The 21512-nt window shown below is 32.2% G+C and overlaps 2 protein-coding genes across 4 annotated transcripts in view; both read right to left on the minus strand.

Moving 5' to 3' along the window:
- LOC116777358 (DNA-binding protein D-ETS-3) overlaps positions 1-21512 on the minus strand; it is a 50711-nt gene that overhangs the window by 24457 nt on the left and 4742 nt on the right. For 2 of the 3 annotated variants that reach the window (XM_032670863.2, XM_032670864.2), the window contains exon 3: positions 19046-19132. The exons of the other annotated variant lie outside the window; for it this stretch is intronic. In XM_032670863.2, the coding sequence (XP_032526754.2) occupies positions 19046-19132 (87 nt within the window). The remainder of the gene's footprint in view (positions 1-19045; positions 19133-21512) is intronic. 3 annotated transcript variants of the gene reach the window in all.
- Positions 12418-15304, minus strand: LOC116777357 (IQ and AAA domain-containing protein 1-like). The gene has a single exon (XM_032670862.2). It carries the CDS (start codon positions 15183-15185, stop codon positions 12483-12485), a length of 2703 nt encoding a protein of 900 aa, XP_032526753.2. The 5' UTR covers positions 15186-15304; the 3' UTR covers positions 12418-12482.

The raw sequence follows: 21512 nt of genomic DNA on the forward strand, positions 1-21512 counted from the left end.
ATTTTTTTTTCGTCATAATAAATACGGTCACGAACTCAATATTGAACCACAGAAAATGCTTGTGATATGCCATAACCTAACGGTCAGGTTTCTAAATATTGACGGTTGTCTACTGAAAAATTATTTATTCAAATTATAATCTATTTAATTTCAGCACATTTGCCACGAACAAGCTCATGTAAATATACGACAAAAATATATGAAATATTGTCGGCTCTACCGTAATTTGAGTAACGTCAGTAAGAAACACATAGAATCCTTCATCTGCTTGCTACGGACGGATGTTTACGGAGTCCCGGGTTAAAACTGCTCATTATTTACTTATAAAAAATTACCGAGTCTAAGAGGGAATTTTCCACACTCCTAAGTCTCTTTAAACACATCTTTGTGACGTTGAAATTTGTGAACATTGTAGACAGTTCAGTCTTTTTTTTATCAACAATAGTTTTAATTCTGTAACACGATTTCTTAGTGTAAAAAGTGAAAATATTGTATGTGTTATTAAATAATGTATTAAAGGGGGAAAAAAGAAGCGAAGTCCGTAAAGCCTCATTCCCAGGTTCAAACATAATGTCTAATTGTACATTCCGTCGCTTGTAGACTAGTGTTTAGATTGGTGAAAAAAAAATCGTTAATAAAGCTATGCAAATTATGCTGTAAACTTTATTTCGTACATCGTTATATATGTATATATAAATAAAAATTCTTTTTGGATCCTTCATCGCGTTTTCCTTAGCTCAGGTTGTACGGAAACTTCTAACAAAAGTTTTTTGTTTAAAAATCTATATATAAATGGGTTTTAGTTAATTCTAAGTGGAACTGTTTAAATTCTTTGCTTGAATAATATTCTTCCGTGTTTTTCATCACTAAAAACAAGGCCTTTGAAAGGAAACATATAATTTTACAAATTTTACAGTATAAAAGAAATTATATTTTACATTTATTGCATTTTCCATAGTTTTATAAGAAAATAGATAAGTTTCATGTTGAAAAGGTTATTTTTAACTATTTATTATAAAGTTTTACTAAATATCATTGAAATTAGAATGACGAGCAGAAAAAAGGAGTATTTATTGTCGAACAGTACACAAGTTAACTATCAGGCTATAACTCTTTAACTCTGAAAAGGTGGTAGAGCCTACCCGTGGTCTAGTTACTACAGCTCGAACATGGGCTGGCTCAACCGGGGAAGTACCACCCTCTCACAGAAGATTGGCCTTAAGTAGCCTTCAACGGCTGCGTTTCGTCCGATAAGTGAGAGAGCCGAATGTCCTTTCCCTATTCCTACCCTTTCCTCTCCCTATCCCACAATCAAAGCCAACAACGCATCTGTAACATCCCTTATGTTGCAGATGTCCATGGGCGACGGTGACTATCTTCCACCAAGTAGGCCGTCTGCTCGTTTGCCGCCTTTGATATATAATAAATAAATAAAAAAATATATATTCATTAATTACACATTTCCAATGCAGTTTCGAAAACTTTTGTCAGAAAAACCAAGAATAATCCCTCTACTCCTCCTTGCAAGTTGAAAAAATGCTTAAAATACAATACAATATTATATAGCCTGTTATATGGAAAATACATGATGATCTCTATACTCTTATGTCAGATTCATCAATCAATCAACACATCAATCATCAATCATCGATACATATTATAAAACAAAGTCCCTCGCCGCGTCAGTTTGTCTGCCTGTTCGCGATAAACGGTAAAACTACTGCACTGATTGCCAAACTGTTTTCACCCATCGAAAGCGTAATTCTCGAGGAAGGTTTTAGTATATAATTTGTTAAGTTTTTGTATTTACTTGTGTGTACATTAACGATATTTGTTGAAGATGTCGGGAAGACATGAGCCGTCTACAGCCGTCAAATAAGCTTTTAACGAAAACGCTAACTAAATTTTTTGTAGAGCCCGTGCGAAGCCGGGACTGGTACCTAGTATGATATAAAGTCAGAAAAAGTGTTTGTTTTTTATATATATATTGAATAAATGTATATATAATGCCTAATTAATAGTTCTGCTGATATAAAACTGAATCTTTGTATTAGATTAATTTATTAATAGAAAAAATAACTCATTTAATATTCAATGTTCAAAATAATTATGAAATTTTATTAAGGAATTTGTTTAAGTATATTTACTTTTATTTGAACTGTCTCTTATCCGCCTTATAATTCTGTATGTTACTCCAAAGTTGAATCGAAACAGCGTTTGAGTTTTGATTTCTTTGAAGTATAAGTAAGTATTTACGTGTTACTGAAATCAACGGATAAACTCTCACACATTATTTGACTTCGAAACTTTCATTGATATTACATTTAAAGTACATTTACCTGGTTGGAATATAATATGTAAAAGAAAAAAAAAGGCTTGTTTTGTGTTTTTCATTGTATTACGAGTGTAAATCATCATTGGAATTCAAAGAGATTTTGTATAATAATTGATGGACTAAAATAATGTTAATTTAAACGAAACTATCCCGAAAACTTCTCTAACTCATTGGCATTGACATCTATTGACATCTATTGACATATTTTATCGTTTTTTTAACGAACTGACTATTAAAATTAAATATATTAGACCATATCTTTTTCATCGGTTATGTTATAGGTCTAAAACTTAAGCATTAATTTCAACTCAATTTTAATAAAAACCTTTTAAAGCCTTCAATAGTACCTTTTTAACTGTTTATAGCAAAACTTTTGTTGCCGTCTGTATCGTTTATTTAAGTGAAAGAAATAAAAAAAAAACTTGATTTTTCAGTGTAGGTTTTAGATACAATCGTGGTCGGTACAACACCCAGGCCATATAAGAGTTTGTAGAAGTGTATAAGTTGTTTATTTACGACCATAATAATAATAAAGCATAATATTATAATAAAGAGAATTTAAAATAAAAATTATGTTAGTAAGAATGGCATACCTTTTAGAATTACTCTTTATATTGCTATAGTAACCAAAATTTGTCAAAAGTTGGTTGCAAAAATATTTATTACCTTAAGTCAAACATATAATGTACTTTCATTTTACTGATTTAATTCATTAATTTTATTTTTGTCCAACTCTCTAGTGGTGGCTCGTTTACGTCTTTCGTATAGAAATAATGAAATATGCACATGAATATTGAAATGAGGACCAGATCTCCGTTAAGCGAAACGATACGTTGTACTTACAATGTATGGTTCGAAAAAAATATATAATAATCTTAATGAAATCTGAACACCAAACCAGCAGCACTTCACAGGACGTTCACAAATAATAAAAGAATATTCACCAGCGAACAGCATCGAGAAGTTGGTAAAGGTGCCCGACCGACTGAGGTAGTCGGCGGAGCCTTTGATGTCAAGCATGGCGCGATTAAGTCGAATGGGACATTGTAGTACGTGCGTCACTCATCGCGGTACCGACACACTCGCTGCTGTGTAAGCCATGATCTCCTCTCCAGCAAGGCGGGGCGTCCACCAGCCCCGCCTAGAACCAGCCCCGGGCACCCTCACAACACGCCTCGCCAATAGCGAAACACTCCGGCTAATCTTTATCACGGGAAAAATAAACAGGGGTGGGAATAATGACGCGGCGCTTCGACGGCGCTGGTAATCACAGCGCTTTGTGGGCCGCGACAGCCTGTTAGCGAGCTTATCCGACGATGGTTTGGCGAAAATTGAATGCTTTGTGTCGCTCTTACCAATTTTTTTTTTTTACACTATATTGCACTGTCTCGAATCGATGTGGATGCTGGCTTTAGGTATAAGAGTCGTCGATGTATTCAATGGAGATAAAACTGCTAACGTGTACTCGCTAGTACAATATATTCGTCAAAAGGTTTTGTGCACATGCTAAAGTCATGTCCGTAGTTTATCATTGAAACATTTTGATACAAGTTCAAGAACAACAACAGTTTAAAAAGTACGAATACTCTAGGTTATTCTATTATCACTTAATTGGTTTTTCTATGTTTTTATATTAAATAGATTTTTCATAATTTGGTTATTTACGATGACACGTATTAATACCACCTCCTTTAATAAATATGTTCTTTTGTATTTATATGGTCCTTATGGACAGGATAGATAAGAGACATTTTCATATATGTAGCTTAGAGTACGATTAACTATTGTATTATGACCATAGAACAATATTGTTTGTACAGAAAAGCAGAAAACTGTTTACATGGACATATACATATATATAATGTTGATACAATAGAAATTGTGTTCATTACATTTTATAATATAAAGCTGAAATTTAATTCAAACATAAATTGCGGAAAATTCCCAAAAATATTATTCAAAATATTGTCCCATCGGTTACTTATGTCGTCGTATTCAAGAATTGGCACCCAGCACCAAATCGTTTGTCGTCGACATATTGTTTTATTCTCTTCAATTCTATTCAGTGGACAGTGGAACAATACCGGCGGACAGAATCGCTCTGGTTTTTTTGTTTTTTTTTTTTTATAAATTGCTACTGCGTCCCCTATCTCGATCATTGTCCATATAATTGGTTGAATTCAATTTTAGACATATTGTCTTTACTTTCTTCGTTTACGTTGAATCATTGCTTATTATTTTATAATTTGTTCACGAGCTTTTGTCATTCTGCGTTATCAGGAACGTTCATTGATGAAGAACACACGCTACGAAAGTGTTACGGAGTGGCGTGCGTGACGAAGTGAAAGTTATAATTTCACATTTAAATCCCGTAAACTTGAAGGTTTCAACCTCTCGTGGTGTTTGCATGGTGTTTCAAAAGCGAAACAGCGTTACAAGGGTCATTCATCACCCCAGTCCCCTCGAATACCGCGTTGCAGTCTAATAGAATTTTAATATTTATACCACAGACAATAGAACACAAATTCATAGAGAATATCTTTTAATACTTCCAGATTATTAAAATATAAAGGGGTGTAAATGAAAATGTATACATCCTAGAAATCTAAGTTTGATACAATAACTAATAGTCGGTTACAACATGAAGTCAGAGACATTTTTGCTTTCCATTCATACTAAAATCTACCCTCCTTGTAATTCTCTGAGACTATACGATGATTTTCTATATTTGTGATAGTCTTTGTAGCTATATAAAAGTTAGTTAATATAAATAAACTTTATAAACGCTTTTAAACTGAAACGTTAGCTTAGAGTTTTAATATGACGGACGAAATCGATTTTTTGTAATGAAAAAGCGATTGAGATACGGATTATTGCATTCGATGCTTTCAGATCTGAGTTTTTTCGGTTAAAAAAATCCATTTGACTGGAGCAGAGTCCAACAAACTGGAGGGTTTATTGAACGAATATTTGCTTTGACTGTTTTGTTTCATCAAAACGGTATTTTCGTCTTTAATTACTTTTATGTTATAGTATTTTATTGATTATATTTTGTTCTATGAGTTAACTTGATTTATTAAGTTATATACTATATTTAGCGCAAACGCTATACAAATATTTACTATGTTTAATTAATAAGGACGAATAACTATCATTCTAGGCATTTCTAATTTATGAATACCATCTTTACCACACTTTTTGCCTTTTTTTTAACAATGTCTATATAAATTGTGTTATAAAAAAAATTCATTACAAAGAATTTTTCAAAATAATTTTCTATAAAATTTTGGCTCTACTGAAATTCTTTGCTTGTGTCGAGTAAAATTATGAAATAAAACATAATTGTTTCATAACTACGCATGAAACAAAATTTTTACTATTTTATTTTAGTAAACAATCAAAAACATTCATTAAGAAAACCAACAAATAGATGTTTTTAAGAAAAAAACGATTAATTAGAATTTACGAAAAAGTATTACACCTTATGACATATAAAATGACTGATTAAAAATTTTATAACTAATTGAAGTTAACGAAGGATGTTTTTTGAATTCAATGTTGTATAGAAATATAGTTGTACGGGCCAGATTTCAATGAAGACATCTGTAGGTAACGTAACTCTTTAATTAAGAAACTTTATATGGGTCTAGGTTTATTTTCTTTGGATGTCAAGCTTGTTTCACAGTCCCGTTTCTGGTAATAACGAGACTCACGCTCGGACGGACGGTTCCAAAATTTCGTATAACTGAACACAATAGTCCTGAAAACTTGGAAGTGTGAAGCTATATCTGTGCTTAAACACGTGGGCTTGTGTGTGTGCGCTGTGATCGATGCAGCGACGTCGCCGCGCCGCGTACTTCCGACCAGCCGCGCCGTAGACTGAAAGGCGTTTACATAACACCGATAAATTGGCTATAGACCGGCCGGTTCGGCTATTTTGATAACGTAATTAAATTTTACTTGACGTAGGATATACCGTTAATTGATAATTTAAATCTGACCAACTTAACAGACTTAAATATCCCGATTGCTGTAAGAACATCCAAAATCGGTTTTTTGACTATTTGTTGGTTATACTTGATATAATCGGACTGTAATGAAGAAAAACTTTCTTAGTATTATGTTATTCTGTTCGTGTTTATTACGGTTGAGAATAAGAATTTCAGAAACACCTACGTATTGTTTATAATCGTAATTGGTTTTAAAAGCAAAAAAAAAAAATGACAGTTATAATAAAACAAAATTTATCGGCAGTAAGTAAGAGATTTCTATCAGTTTGTTTAGAACAGCTTCGAATAAAAAAAATATTATTAATAGCCATTTCATACAAAACATAGTCTTTCATTGCTGGCTTATTCTTAGAGATTTACGTGGTTTATAATTTTATATATAAAAATAAAGAATAAAAATTGTTTAAAAAGCCTTTATGTAATACACAAATAGTAATTGGAAATTCTATACAAGGTCGGTCTGGACCCCATGTTCATTATGTAAATGACATCGAGCCTTTTATGCCGACGGGTTCTCATTCGTTGTCGTATACTAACAGTTTGTATAACATTTAAAAACATTATTTTTACATTATCTGTGTGATATATAGATATGTTATTATATTCTTAACTTCATTGATTTAAGAACAATGTTCTTTTTGCTCTGGTATGTGGTTAAAAATACATTTTTAAAGTGAGACTCCGCGTATTTTTCTTTTATTTATCTATTGCATGTGACATTACAGTCGACGATGGAGGAGGGATAAAGTGAAAGGATTTAGGCAGAACTGTTTTGGGATAGCAACATATATATATTGTTTCACAGGCAGCGATTTTAATTATATGGGCTCAGGTTTTTAAACACGCAGGTTGATATTAATATAAATATTTCGATTTCTTTCCAATTACTGGTTTGACATTATCAGTTCCATATATCAATAATAAACTTAAAACTGACATTTATAATATTTTGATATGATTTAGAGTCATACAAATTAGCTTATGAGCTTCACTGATTGAAAGAAGACTATGATTAAAATTCAATATAAAATGTTAAGAAATATGAATGACCGCTTAAACGTCTTTCATATGTTAACAAAAGTAATCCTTTGCGTATCCCATTGTATATTATATCTATCATATAGTGTATACTTAGCTTAACATATTCAACGGTACATTAAACATCCGTTGTATAGCTACGATGCTATGAAAAGAATTATCACCTGCTGAAATTAAATTAATTAAAGTAAATAATTTAATATTTCAAACATTCCAAATCTAAGCATGTTTGTTTACTTGTACTTCGACAGCCAGCTTTATCCGTACTTAATTTAAAATTAATTCAGCCAGGCGGCGTACAGGAAATGAGCTTAGAGGGGTTGGGGGGTGAGAGGCCCGGGAAACCGGGGGGAGGGAGTCGACAAGTTCCAAATTAGACTACTGTAATCCGAATCATCGGATAACTTGATAAATCCGTATGAAATGTTTTTAAAGGTCTCGCCATTGCCGGATAGTAGATTGGATATTTCAGTCGTAAAATCTGTGTATTGGAAATATTATTTTTATTTGATCTGTAAAATGTAATTGTTTTTTTAGACAAAAAATAATTCTAGTATTTTTTCTAAATTTTTTTTATAATTCAACGACAGTACATATACGAAGCGCTTTTTTTTAATTTTGTTCAGAAAATATCGGTAATAATCTTATGCGCTAATAATTAAGATTGATTGTTTTGTACGTACTTGTACGTGTTTATTTTACATGATGTGTAGTTGTCTGAACAGGAAGATCACCTGTGAGGGTCTGTCAGTAAGCAATGTTTGTTATCTATCTCAAAGGATTCCTTAGATATATTTGTAGGTTATGTTGCGGCACAATCGTTTGCGTTGTCTCTGAAGTCGGATCGTTGGAAATGTGAAATGCATGCAAGATTCATTACTTACAAATGTATATAAGATCTGGTTTTGTATGAACGAAAATGAAATAATTCTCAGAACAATTTACTAAACAATGAACGAAAATTGTGAACTACATAGCACTACAAGTTAACTCTATGAAAATGAAAAATACGGTATGTATTTCGCTTCAATGATCTGATCAAATAAGTTAAATAATAAGCGATAATTATTAATATGTCATAATGATTAAATTCGGGTTCTCCAATTTACGATAATTTATGTACTTACGATTTTATTTAAATAAATAAAGACCCTTTCGATCATCAATCAATCCATACATATTATAAAACGAAGTCCCTCGCCGCGTCTGTCTGTTTGCGATAAACGGAAAAACTACCGCACCGATTATCAAAGAGTTATCACCATTCGATAATTTGTTAAGTCTCTGTATTTACTTGTGTTGTTACATTAACGATATTTGTTGAAGATGCCGGGAAAACAGGAGCCGTCTGAGAGCTTTTAATTAAAACGCTGCCTAGACTTTGAGATATAGCAACATAATATATGGTGGAATTGTGTATCTTATTTAGGTCTACAGAGAAGTCCGCGGTGGCATATGTTTATACCTTAAGGATAACATATTTTATCCATTTTACAACTTTTAAAAATTGACATTCCTAAAGCGTTTATTGGAAAGCTATTTAAATAAATACGATATTAAGTCTTATCAAAATAAATTACTTCGTTTTCAAGCCTACATCAGTATCTGTAAATTACTTTTTAAATCATTTAACTCGGGCGTACCATTTGAAAGTTATCATAATATAAATATAATAATTCTCAAAATCAAATAGGTTATTTTATATTTTTTCCGAAGCTGCGGCTGGTACCTGGTTTCATTATGAACACCACCGCGATATATTTTAAAAACAACAGTTAAAATTCCAAGGAGAGACTAAAAAATCCAAAATCCTTATTTTGTGTTAGATCATAGAGATGAAGATATTTAAGATTTATTTTACTTGCAGGCAGCGATTAATTACAATTACATTATTTATGTAAGCAATCATGTATTAAAACCATCGTGTAAAATTCAAAATTATCGGTATATATTTTAAAATTGTAACGTAAAAAATTAATATGTTAGTTGTTTGTAATACTGTTTGTACAAATACAATAAAAATAATTCAAATAAAACTAATTTTATTGTTAACGATTTTAACAATTAAAAAAAATGATGAACTGTTTTTTTATGATTCTTGCAGACTTACATATATCATATTTTCGAAACTCGTTATATAACCAAAACAATATAATATCCTCGCGAAAAGTTTAAGATCGCACAATGTTATAGAAATATCATATCCACATTGAAAGTGGCAGCAACCCAGACTATCAACAATGAGAGGGTCTTATTGAAAAACTTTTTAGGTGGACGTTTTAATTAGTTTACTGGGGAGTCGGGACTGAGCCACCCGCCTTGAGGCCTCTTACACATTCAGTTTGAAATACTAGGACCAGCTTACATACACAAGTATAATAAGGCTTCACAAACGTTTGAAACACTTGTATGTGTTTAGTTTAATATGGTTATGTACTTGATGTCAGAGATAACATTCACTTGTTTTAAGAGACATCATATGTATATAGTTTATTTCAATAGAATTTAACAAACAATTAAAGTTGTAGTTGTAAAGTTAACAATTTAAGTTGTAAACAAACGCGATCAGCTGATATTAACAGACTTGTCTTTGCCCCTAGTGATGTGAGTACTATTTAAGATACTTTAATTTTAATTATTATATTAAAGTATTTGTAAAAAAAAATCTATTATTTATTCATATTTTGTTAAATATTTATTAGTGAGTTTAGAGATGGAGAACGAGTGGTCACTCTTAGAATATTTTTGCATCCCAGCACTAAAATGGCGCACTTTAATTAAGGATTGGTCGTCAGCACTGCTAAAATTTTATCTCAATGCGTTCCAAATGACTCTCTCAGATCAGAGTAATTTAGTAAGAAGGGAAAAAGGCACCGAAAAACCTTGCTCTATCTGCTGGGAGGCAGTTAGAACTGTAGGTTACTCCTGGATAACGTCAATACTAGCGACGTCACGATAGGGTTTTAGAAATCATACGTGAAGCGATTAGTCTCTCGGTAGCCAGAGAACAAAAAGAAATAAAGACAAACGAACAATCAATAGGTTTGTGAGAGAAGGCATTAAGGCTGTAAAATCAAACGTTAAGCCTAACTTTATCCTTAAAGCGGCTGTGGATTGGACTATAATGATGGAAACATATGAGAAACAATATAAATTCCAGAGGATATCTGTGATACCAGAAACCAGACATATTTCTGTATTCGAGAATTTTAAAGCGCGTTCTGTTAATAGAGCTGACGGTTCCAACATTCCTTAAGAGCATGCCATAAAAGTCAATAAGTATTACGAGCTCACGATTTAAAAAAAAAGCTTGATTTGTACTTTTTACCGCTATTTATGTTTAGTTCCGCCGGCTGTACCAGGAAAGAAATGCAATTTTATTGCTCAGTTTATCTGATTTTCATGACAGCTTGTTGAATACACTAAAGTGTTTGCATTTTTTAATATCCGCGGTTTGGTTAACGTTCAAATAATAATGATTATAAATATCTTTATGTATAAAAGTCGTGTTAGTTACGCTATTTATAACTCAAGAACAGCTTTACGGGTTATGCTGATGATTAGTGGAAAGATGGCTTAGAACCAGGAAAAAAAACATACAACACTTTTTATACGATCAAAAAATTTTTTTTTTGAATTGATAAAATCCAAAATATTATTATTTACTGCCTTTAAGGTGGAACAGATTTCGCCCGGTCAGCTATACATTTCTAATTTTGAAAGTAACGCAGACGATGTCGCGGGCACAAGCTAGATCATTATATATTTATCATGTACAACACTCACTTTTCAAAGACAAATAGACTTTGATTAGTTAAAAATGATCGTGTCAATTTGACAAATGCAATAATTTTTTGTGCTCAAAATTATTTTATAAAATAAACATAATATACACAGTTGTTTAATGACGAAAACATTGTTAAAAACAGCGGTGGGTTCATTAAGATGTAATTATTATCAGGACTGGTAATCAACTGTACATAACACGGCGTAATCGTGGTCAATTGCTGTTAACAAGATTGTCAAATTCTATTATACATAGATATACCAGAATTGATACATTATGGATCATATAATAATTTTACTATTTTATAAAAGATTAGGAAAAATACATTACGTGTAAGTTTTTTATTTTACACTTGAAGTACACTATTTCATAAATGTACAGACATACATGTAAACAATAACAAATGATAACTGTACAGAATCTTTATTAAATATATGAAATTGTCATAAAGTAGTGAAGTTTTTTTGAATAAAGGATTGTGTGACGATAATGATAACTAATTATGAGATGATTATTCCCTAGTATTATGTTTTTTAAGTTCATACAATGCTTTCGATGTAAACAAATCAAACAGGTGCAGTAATTTAAGCAAACAAGCCGCCAATAAAACTTGAAATAGCGCCGCAGCGGCAGTTTTAATCGCATTATCAGCTAGATTAGCGGTAGGAAGGTGTAAAGGGTCTATTGTAGTTGCGGGTATGATCGGAAGTGCCCCCTCCCACGGAAATGGCGGTAGGGAGCGGAGACGGGGACGTCCGGAGGTGAAGGTAGGTATTGTCCGTACAATGACCTACTTTGTAAAATTGCATATGAGTATTTACTATTTCAATCCGTATTCTAGAGATGCATGTGTTACGTATTACGTCTAATATTAAATGGCATTTCAAATGTATGAAACAAAGTTATCAACTCGGTTAGTGTATGTATAACCACGTTTAGAAAATTAACAATGCTATGTTTGTTATATTTTTTCCAATCGTATTGAAATAAATTTAACGAAAATATTTTAAAAATAAATATCGTCCATAAAAATATACGAAATAGTTTTTACTGTTTAAAGCGCCATCTTTGGAACAATCAAACCATTACATAAGATGGATAGCGTTAGGTCGTTTGTCGTGCCCTCTACTATAATTACTTTGAACTACGCTCTATCAGAACTTTTCTCATCAAGTTGCACAGTCAGGCCACTTAAGTTCGCAATAATTCGCGTAGAAAGTGCTGCTGTTTCTATAAGTAAAGTTAAATAATAAAAGAACAATAATGAAAAAAATGTTTATCGAATTTAAATATTTCATGAATGATTGAGATCTTATTTCTTTTTCTTTTCTTCTTTTAATTTGTATCTCAATTGAGATTCTAGCATCGCCATATAGTCAAGGTACTTCTGTCCCCATGGAGAATATGATTCGTACCATTGTTTATACATATCGTAGTCATCAACACCAGTGTACACAGCTTCATTTATATCTAAAACGGCGTTAATTATCTCTTCAGGTAACAATGGTTTAAAATAAAGTTCGGCAACACGTTTGCCGGTTAACACATTGTTCAATGCCTTCCGTATTGTATTTATATCGTAACCTCTTAGAACTTGAGCGACACTGTGGACATTAAAGTCGCGACTGATCCCATGATAATTCATTAAAGTTTTTGTCAAAACATATGATATACTGCCATAATCAGTGCGCGGAAAAAGTATTAAAGATGGAAAAGCTTTGTACATTTGACCACCTTTTGCTAGCCAGGGCTCGCAAGCGGTACCCAATACTAATATTTTATCCTCCGCAGCATTTATGGGTTTTATAATTTCCTTAACAAAATCTCTTTGTAGGCGTTTCGGATCAAACAGTTTTTCTTCCTTGGGTACCTTCTTACAAAATATTTTATCTGCATTATCTACAAATATTATAGATGGTTGCATTAACCTGCTGATTCGATTTACGTAGTGGAACATTATTTTTAAATTTTTTGGACCCGGAAACTTATCATAAACATTCATGGGAGATAAATCTATAAGAATGGAGTTCGTTTCCGTCGCTATGGCGTAGATTAATGTTTTCTTACCGGATCCCTTAGGTCCCACTAGTAGTTGGGACCTCACCGCGTTATGACATGAGGATCCTAACGTCAGAAGACATCGAACTCTTACTTGTTCTTTAACGTCACCGATACATGGTGGAGGAAAAGTGGGTGTCCATAATATTGCGCGAGTATCAGCAGCTCCGTAATTTTGATCACCCCAAAACTCATCCAAGGTAACATGAGGATATTTTTTTATTATTCCTTGATCAACTAATTCTTGGAACATTCTCTCCGGGGGAATCTTATCAGGTTTTGGTTCCTTGACTTTTTTTGGTTTTTTCCTTTTTTTACTTTGTGGTGGTTTTGCAATCCCGGCATCCTGATAGTCTATTTTTAACGAATTTTTAAGCATGTTTAATTCAATTCTCATTATTTCATCAACAATGGGCCGTAATTGAAATTGAAGATTTTGATAAGCGTTTTCTGTCACAAGTTTCATAATGTAACCTTTAATAACGTCTGTTGGAGGATGTCTTTCATCTAAATCTTTCCATTCAATCTCATAATTTTCCCAAGCCTCTCTCATATGTTCTAAGTTATGTCCAACAGTTAAATAGACTCCAGGGTCATTCGAAGGATTAAGACGGGCTTTTTTATAATCGAGTAAGCGTTTCTCCTCGCGCAACTTGGCCTCCAGTTTCAACCTTTTTTCTTCTTCACGCGCAGCTAATTTTTCAGCTTTTATTTGTTCTTTCGATTTCTGTTGTCCACCTTCCGCTTTGAGTCTTTTCTCTTCTTCCGCCTTCCATTCAATGTAATCTTCAATCGTAAATGTTTCGCCTTTTACTATTAATATTGATCCACCTTCCTCAGGATAAGGAAATTCGTCAAATAAACGCAAATTATCATACCACTCTTGAAGCCATTGCCGTATTTCTGCTGATATTTCTTCCATAACATCACCTTCTCTTAATCTAAATACTCGGTCATTTTCTTTAATATTCTCTTTAACCCAATCTTCATGATATTTACGTCTGAAATTGCGCCTTTGTTCTTTTACTTTCTCTAACTGTTGCTTTGCTGAAGGAGGATTCCAAGAAGATATAATCATATCAAGTTTTTTATAGAGCGATAGTTCTCTTTTATGCTTGCGTTTCATTTCCATAAAACTGCGATATATTTTTTGGATCAACGACGATGCCCTTGTCCTTAAATGTTCACTAGCCTGGGGTTTTTTAAGTCCAGCTAGTTCAAGATAGAGATCTGTGTCCTTATTAAATTTATGAACCTTTTCTCTTGTTACGATTCGTGATCTTTCCATTCGTTGGATATTAAAGACGTGTGTATTATATTCTTCCTGTAACCTTAACTCTTCTAATTCCTGCGGCGACAAATGTAATGATTCAGTAATAGAAATCTCTTCACCCATTGCTAATTTTCTTTTAATTTCAGCCTCTTTCTCCATTTGTAATCTCTCTTCTTCTTCTAATCTTTGAGCCTCTAGTAATTCCAGTTGTGAAGGTGTGGGGGTTGGATCACCTAAACGATTTCCAGCAAATATCTCGTCGATTATATATTGCATTTCCGCTTGTCTTATTTCAAAAGGATAATGAAAAGGGCAAAGTATTTTTATGTCATCTGGTACTATAAGCATCTGTTGCAAAGCATTTTCTGGATACGTAAATTCAAACACTTCAACGTTTTCTAAAGTGACTTTTAGCTCAAGGAGACGGCATGTTATAGCATCAATTAATGTTTTTATAAAAGGCCGTCTTTGTATTTGTTCCATTTGATCATAACATTCACACAATTTATTATATAATTCACAATATTTGCAATAAACTCTTGAAACGATTTCAACTGCTGTCGCTTGAGGTTTAATTCCAACAGTAGCTACTGCTAATTCCTGTAGCCTCTCATCTTCGGCCAAGGCAACTTTCATTTGCTCTTTTATTTTTAGCCATCTCTCGTAATAACTTTGATTTGACATTATTGTTAAAAGTGGATCCTCCAAAAAAGATAACGTGTTATAATGTTAGGCGACGTAAAAGATCTAATATTCATGGCAGTAGTAATATATTTATATATGTGTACATGTATGCAAAAAGTAAAAATATTGATTGACAGCCAGAGAATAATAAAAAAATTTCTTCTAGTTCTCTCGTCAAAAAAGTTTTTAACAAATTGCTCAAAATAATCATTGAATTCATTATATATAATTTTATGCAGTTGCTTAAACTAAAGAAACATTGATATATTTAGAAACAGCCGATGGACGAACGCCTGAGCAATTTATATCTTATATCTTGTTCTTTAAAACATGGGGGGAGCTAACAATACAGTCGTAGCCCCCGGCGCTGGTTACAATAAAAATGTTTCAAGTGCGCCTCCGTACGTTCCATTGACTATTAGAATCGGCGCACGCGCTCGTCTCCCGCTTCCGGCTGATGACGCGTGCCACTTTTGAGCCAGTGGATTAAGTAACGAGACCCAGCGATTTGTTATAAATTGTAAACTATACTCACACTTTTGATAGATAAAGACTTTTATTTTTTCTCAATATATATTTTATAATTATAGTTTATTGTCTGTTATATTATTACCTATCTTTTATCCTATTAAATTCATCACTTTTATATAAATAATGTGGTACAGCCATTAAATATTTTTAATAAGTAAACTAAATAAACGTAAACTTTGAAATGAGTTGTTATCTGTTTGGAAATGTATGGAAAAATAGAATGAGATGTCGAGATCCTTTACATGGATGTGAAATTTTAAAACATAATTTTTAATTGTATAAATAACATCTAAAGTGTATAATTTAGATCCGAAATCATAAATAGCTTGGTCCGAAATGCAACGTAACAATGATTTATTCACTATCGCTCCGATGTATTCATTTCGGGTGTAGAAATTTTAGCCATTAATTTTGTTAACTCTGTCTCGGGCAATAAAGCCGACTTGGGGTGGGTTAAAGGGATCATTGCTATTAGTTTGTTTACCAAATGCTCGGTGCACAATTTTCACTTCTTTACCTTTGTGATTACCATGATGTTTAGTTGCGTGTCATACCAATAATTAGTTAGATTTTAACGACACCTACTCTGAAGTCGTTTCCATTTTTGTTAATTCTCACCCTTTTTATGAACCGTCAGTAATAAAAAAAAATATTTTGAAATTAAATGAAATTATTAAGTAGTATTTGAGTTTTATTCAGGAATCGAATTACTATGGAAGCGATAATTATTGCCGCGTTCGATTTAACTATCTGCTGTATATAAAACCGTTGCTAATCAGCACTCATGACAAATTAGACACACCACCCATCCAGTTAGTGGCCTCGAGGAGCGGAACAGAACGTCACAATGATTGACCGAACAATGCAACCGGGGATTGGATGATGAACGAATTACGGTGCTGTAAATCTACATTTGTGAAGTATTAGACGAGATTTGTTCTTAAATTCAATTAAAATATCTCACAGAGTTAATTATTTCTTCGTAAGTAATCTGTTGTTCGGTTCGTTAAGTTTTGCTTCTATAGACGCTTGACTCAAACAAGTTACGAATTATTGAGGTCTAAGACTTTAAGATAAGATTAAAATTAAATCTGATGCATAAAATGAAGGCTTTTAGAGAAGCTATAAATTTAGTAAAGTTATGGTTTATTAAAAAATATTTCATATATTCGTCACGACAAAGCACACATTTTATTTTAATGTAATGAAATTAATATGATAATAATCTGAATATGTTAAGATTTATATTTGGAGTTATATTTGGTGAATATTCCTGTTTTTTCTTATTTATTTATATGGGATTCAATTTGACATAACATCTATCGAAATTAAGAATGACAGTTACAAAATCTTTTTATGGATACGTTTATAAATAAGACGAAACAATTTATGTTATAACGAAAGGCTTGATTAAATAAAAAAAATATTAAATCCTGGAGCATTATTAACAATTACTGGTTTAAATCAACCCTATATCGTGGATCGTTGTCGGCGCCATGAGAAAAAAAAAACTAAACAAGTTATGGTTGTCACCGCAAATTTGCAACCATTCGTCGGCGCACGCTCCCGCATTCGATACGTCGGGTATTCATTAGACCGTTAGGGAAATAATTTAATGTTGTATCTGAACTCAATAATAAAACGAAATTAACTCATCAAATGGAGCTTACTAGAAAAACTAAACGATTTAGGTATTCATTATTAAAGATAATAAAAAAATATGTATATTTGAAACAAAGTTATTTTATATATATTATACATTTATAATAGTTAACATTCACCTTCATTGAGGCGCAATTGGTAACAGATGAGTTAAAGCAAGTATGACAGATCTGTTGGATCTAAAGTATTAAACAAAGTTTTTACGTTACAATTTAATGGATAATAAAAAATATAGCATATCAAGAATGAAATACGTATATATTTCACTATATTTTACATGAACTAATCACAGCGTAGCAAATAGCTGTGTAGTATGGCTGAGAGCTCTTAATTAGAGAGAAGCATGTGATGACGCGTGCCACTGTTTAGTTACGGGTCTAAATGCTCCACTGGGATTTATGAGCGGCTGTTGTCGGGTTAAAAATATTTATTATAATACTGTTTTATATATATGAATAAGAAATTAGCAATGGAAATATTTTCTGATGAAGAAATAACTTAGTCTATGTCCGGAACGACTTTCTTAAAATAAATTTATTTCATTTAATAAGATTTCTAACCATTTACGATAATTTTCGAAATTATCTTTATTTTATCAGATATTTTTTGGGTTGCTATAACAACCGAGTCAATGAATATTTTTTTATACTCGAAGTTCTTCCAAAGACATTTGATACTTGACAAATGATCTCGCATTCCTTTGACGCGAAGCGACAAATCTGCATCTGTATTAGACGCTTAACCAAGCGGACTAACTGGGGCTTTGATAATGTACACTTAACGTTTAATTGTCCAACTCTCTACCTTTGAGGTTGCGCTCCACTAAACTAGATTCGTATTATAATTATAGCGATTCGACTTGCATAATTTCACATTGTAGTGACACTTTGAACAGTTCCCGTTGAAAATTGTTTGAAGCGTCTAACAGGAACTGTTTTAAAACTTTTTAAAAAGTCGCATTGGTTTCGCTTTGATGGAACTTATTTGTTTCAGTCTACAATATACTCGAACGACGTGTTAAAAAACATTCTAGACTTGTCTTATTGTTTTTTGAGGTCAATAATAATAATTTGTGTTTAATGTATTACGATTGATAATGTCAATACTTAAACTTCGATTGTAAAATATAAATCACATGTAAATTTGAAAGACACGATGTCACTATTTGGGTATCCAGGTTTGGTAGGGCGTGAAGTCATTAATAAGGGTGCGTTGACGTCACCAAGGCGAGATAACTGCGAGGGAGAAGTTATTATACATAATATACTATAGATAGGCTTTCAAGGCAAAATATTGGATAATGGACTGTAAGTCGAGAGCGGTAAGAGTTAAAGGTATTATTATTATCCCTGACGTTCTGTACCGCCCTGCAAATAAATTACGACCAGAGATAACTATGTCGCTGTCTACGTTTTATGGCAATGTGTGCTATGAAAATTTATTTATTATGATGCCTTATAGTGAAAAACTTTCCTTTTAAAGGGCTGCATTTAATATTTCATTTACTCTAACAGAATGTCCTGTATGACGCCTAAACTGGTATCAACGGTGCTAATATTCTTAGTTTTTTATTTGAGTTTTATTGTTACTATATATATGTATATATGATTGTAATAGTTACATCTACTATAATAATTTTTGAAAAATCACATGCTATTTCGACTAACCTGAACACTTAGTTCCTCTAAGAGTATCTGTCAGATTAGCAGAGGAAGAGTAGCCTTTTGATAGTCCACCTGATAATTTCTCTGAACCTAAAAAGTAAATACAGTTTAACAAAAAAATATATATAGATATAAATTGGATAAAAATCGCTAGCAAATGCAAGAGACACCTACATAATTATTAAGTATAACCCTAGATCTTTATAACTTAATTTTGTAATTGTGACAATTTTAGCATCTAGGTCATATTTCAAGATATATTAGATACAAGCTTTTATTCCTGTGAGTTGAAAAATGGATTTATAGGTGCCATGAAACAAAATAATTATTAATTAATATTTTTTTGACTAACCATATACTAGTTATAAATATAAAATCTAACTAGATTTTATAGAATGTTATGTGTTTAGGATGCATTAATAGTATTTAAAAGAAAACCTGATAAAAAGTAACTTTAATAGACTCAGAAACACTTTAGATTCTCCCACGCGAATAAAAAGCTAATGTATCTGTTAGAATTTGAACAATATGTTTTGTATCTATTTATTTATTGTATAAATATGCTGAGGCACTTCATGGGTCGAGCAGAACGCATAAATCTATCCAGCGAGGGGGACGGATCATTACTGGTGTTTCTTTCGCACAATTAAGTGTTCATTGTCCCCGGCACGGTTCCCATGAAATAGCTGACACAACACGAGCTGGATGCTAGCATCGTCCACGCGCCATCTATTGTACGAATATTGAACTGAAAATGATGTCACTCGATACACATCTCAGCCATTATCATTACTGATTTATAATTCACGCGCGAGTGGCTATTGATTGTATAATAATTGTTTGTTTGTGTTATCAAGGGGATGAACTGTGAGAGTTTCGTTTGTGGATAGCTTTATTGGCTTAGTGGTGTTCATGTTTAATAAGCTAGTGTGATCTCCCCCTTATTTTATTTTTAATTTTATACAACTTTATAACACTCTTTATTTGTTGACCCCGCAAATAATTCTACGGAATTATTCGTGTTACTTAATGTAATAGACCGATTAAAAATTTAATTTTTTATAAGAAAATGTCTGAAATTTACTAACTCTGCCTACTTTAATAGTATAAAAAAAATTGTTTCACATCTATACACTCATACTACCAGTATGGTACAGGACGCTTAATTGTTGCGCCACCGAAAGCAATAATAAAAGTAAACAAACACGGATAAATATAGAAGCTGTGTATGTATCATGATTCTCGTTACAATTTACTATAACCTACATTCACCCAAAAAATAATTCTATATAATTTCAAAATTTACTATCTCAAAAATCCTTATCCCCTTTAAATGGAACTATCCCTTTAGTTGTCGCTATGCAGGTGTGTTTCATACACAAGCTACCTAAAGCTACCTTGTAATATATTTAACGTATTTGCATCCTATTTTAACAAACATCACCTATATTCACCTGCCTTTTTCTAGTTTCCTATTTATTTTACTATCATTAATTAACTTTCACCTTATTTCTACGTGTGTGTCCGTACTGTTCTCTGCTCAATTTTCTTCAACAATTAAATCCTTAAAGGTAACAGACCTACTTATCACTTACGTTGCTGTTGCTTTTATATTATTATTAATTTGTATTCCTTTTCATTATGGATACAATAAATTATATTTAAAGACGCAATATCGACAAATTTATCTTTTATAGTATTCGTAAAATGAGCCAGGATTGGCCAATGTATTTATAATATTTTATTTATTAATGCACAATTTTGTGGCAGTTTCGTACGCCCTCTAATCTTTAACACTATACTTGAATATTCATATATATTCTTTTATTCATACAGTTGCCATGTTTTATGTCAATGTAAAATTTTAATGTCTTTTCTCTATCTACCTTTGTACGGAGACGAAAAAATGTCCATGCACCTCTATCTTTCCTGATATTTTCATTTTTGTTCTACCTATACTAAATGGCTGAAATTTAACCATTTGTGTTGATTTTAGGTCAGGATCGTTGTAATGATAAGCTAATTTTTATTAACATGACATTAAATATCTGTAAATATTTATGATATTCATAAACAAGCGTAGTTATTGGAGCCGAGCCCTTCTACTAATGAAAATAAATTACAAAACAACAGGCCGACCCCAGCCCTTTCGCTTACCTAATAAACATTAAAAAATCAATATACGTATAAGGCCAGTTGCAATATGATTTATTGAAATGTTTTATCACGATACGATCTAAAGTACGCCATCAAATCGACGATTGCCAGATTGGAGATATCCAGAGCGTTGTAAGTGAGGGAGTAATCATTTTCATACTAACAAGACCCTGGACATGAATTTTAATACGTAACTTTAAACGACTGTTAGATTAAGAACTGAATGGGACTTGTATTTTTTGCATTAATTTGAATATTATGTAAATGCGAGTTTGCTTGTTTATTATGCTTGGCTGTTTATCCAACCCCTACT

This window comes from Danaus plexippus, chromosome Z (assembly GCF_018135715.1).
Source record: "Danaus plexippus chromosome Z, MEX_DaPlex, whole genome shotgun sequence".
NCBI classification, from domain to species: domain Eukaryota; kingdom Metazoa; phylum Arthropoda; class Insecta; order Lepidoptera; family Nymphalidae; genus Danaus; species Danaus plexippus.

Excerpts from the sequence above, each read along its gene's own strand:
- LOC116777357 (XM_032670862.2), bottom strand. The coding sequence starts at position 15,185 with ATGTCAAATCAAAGTTATTACGAGAGATGGCTAAAAATAAAAGAGCAA.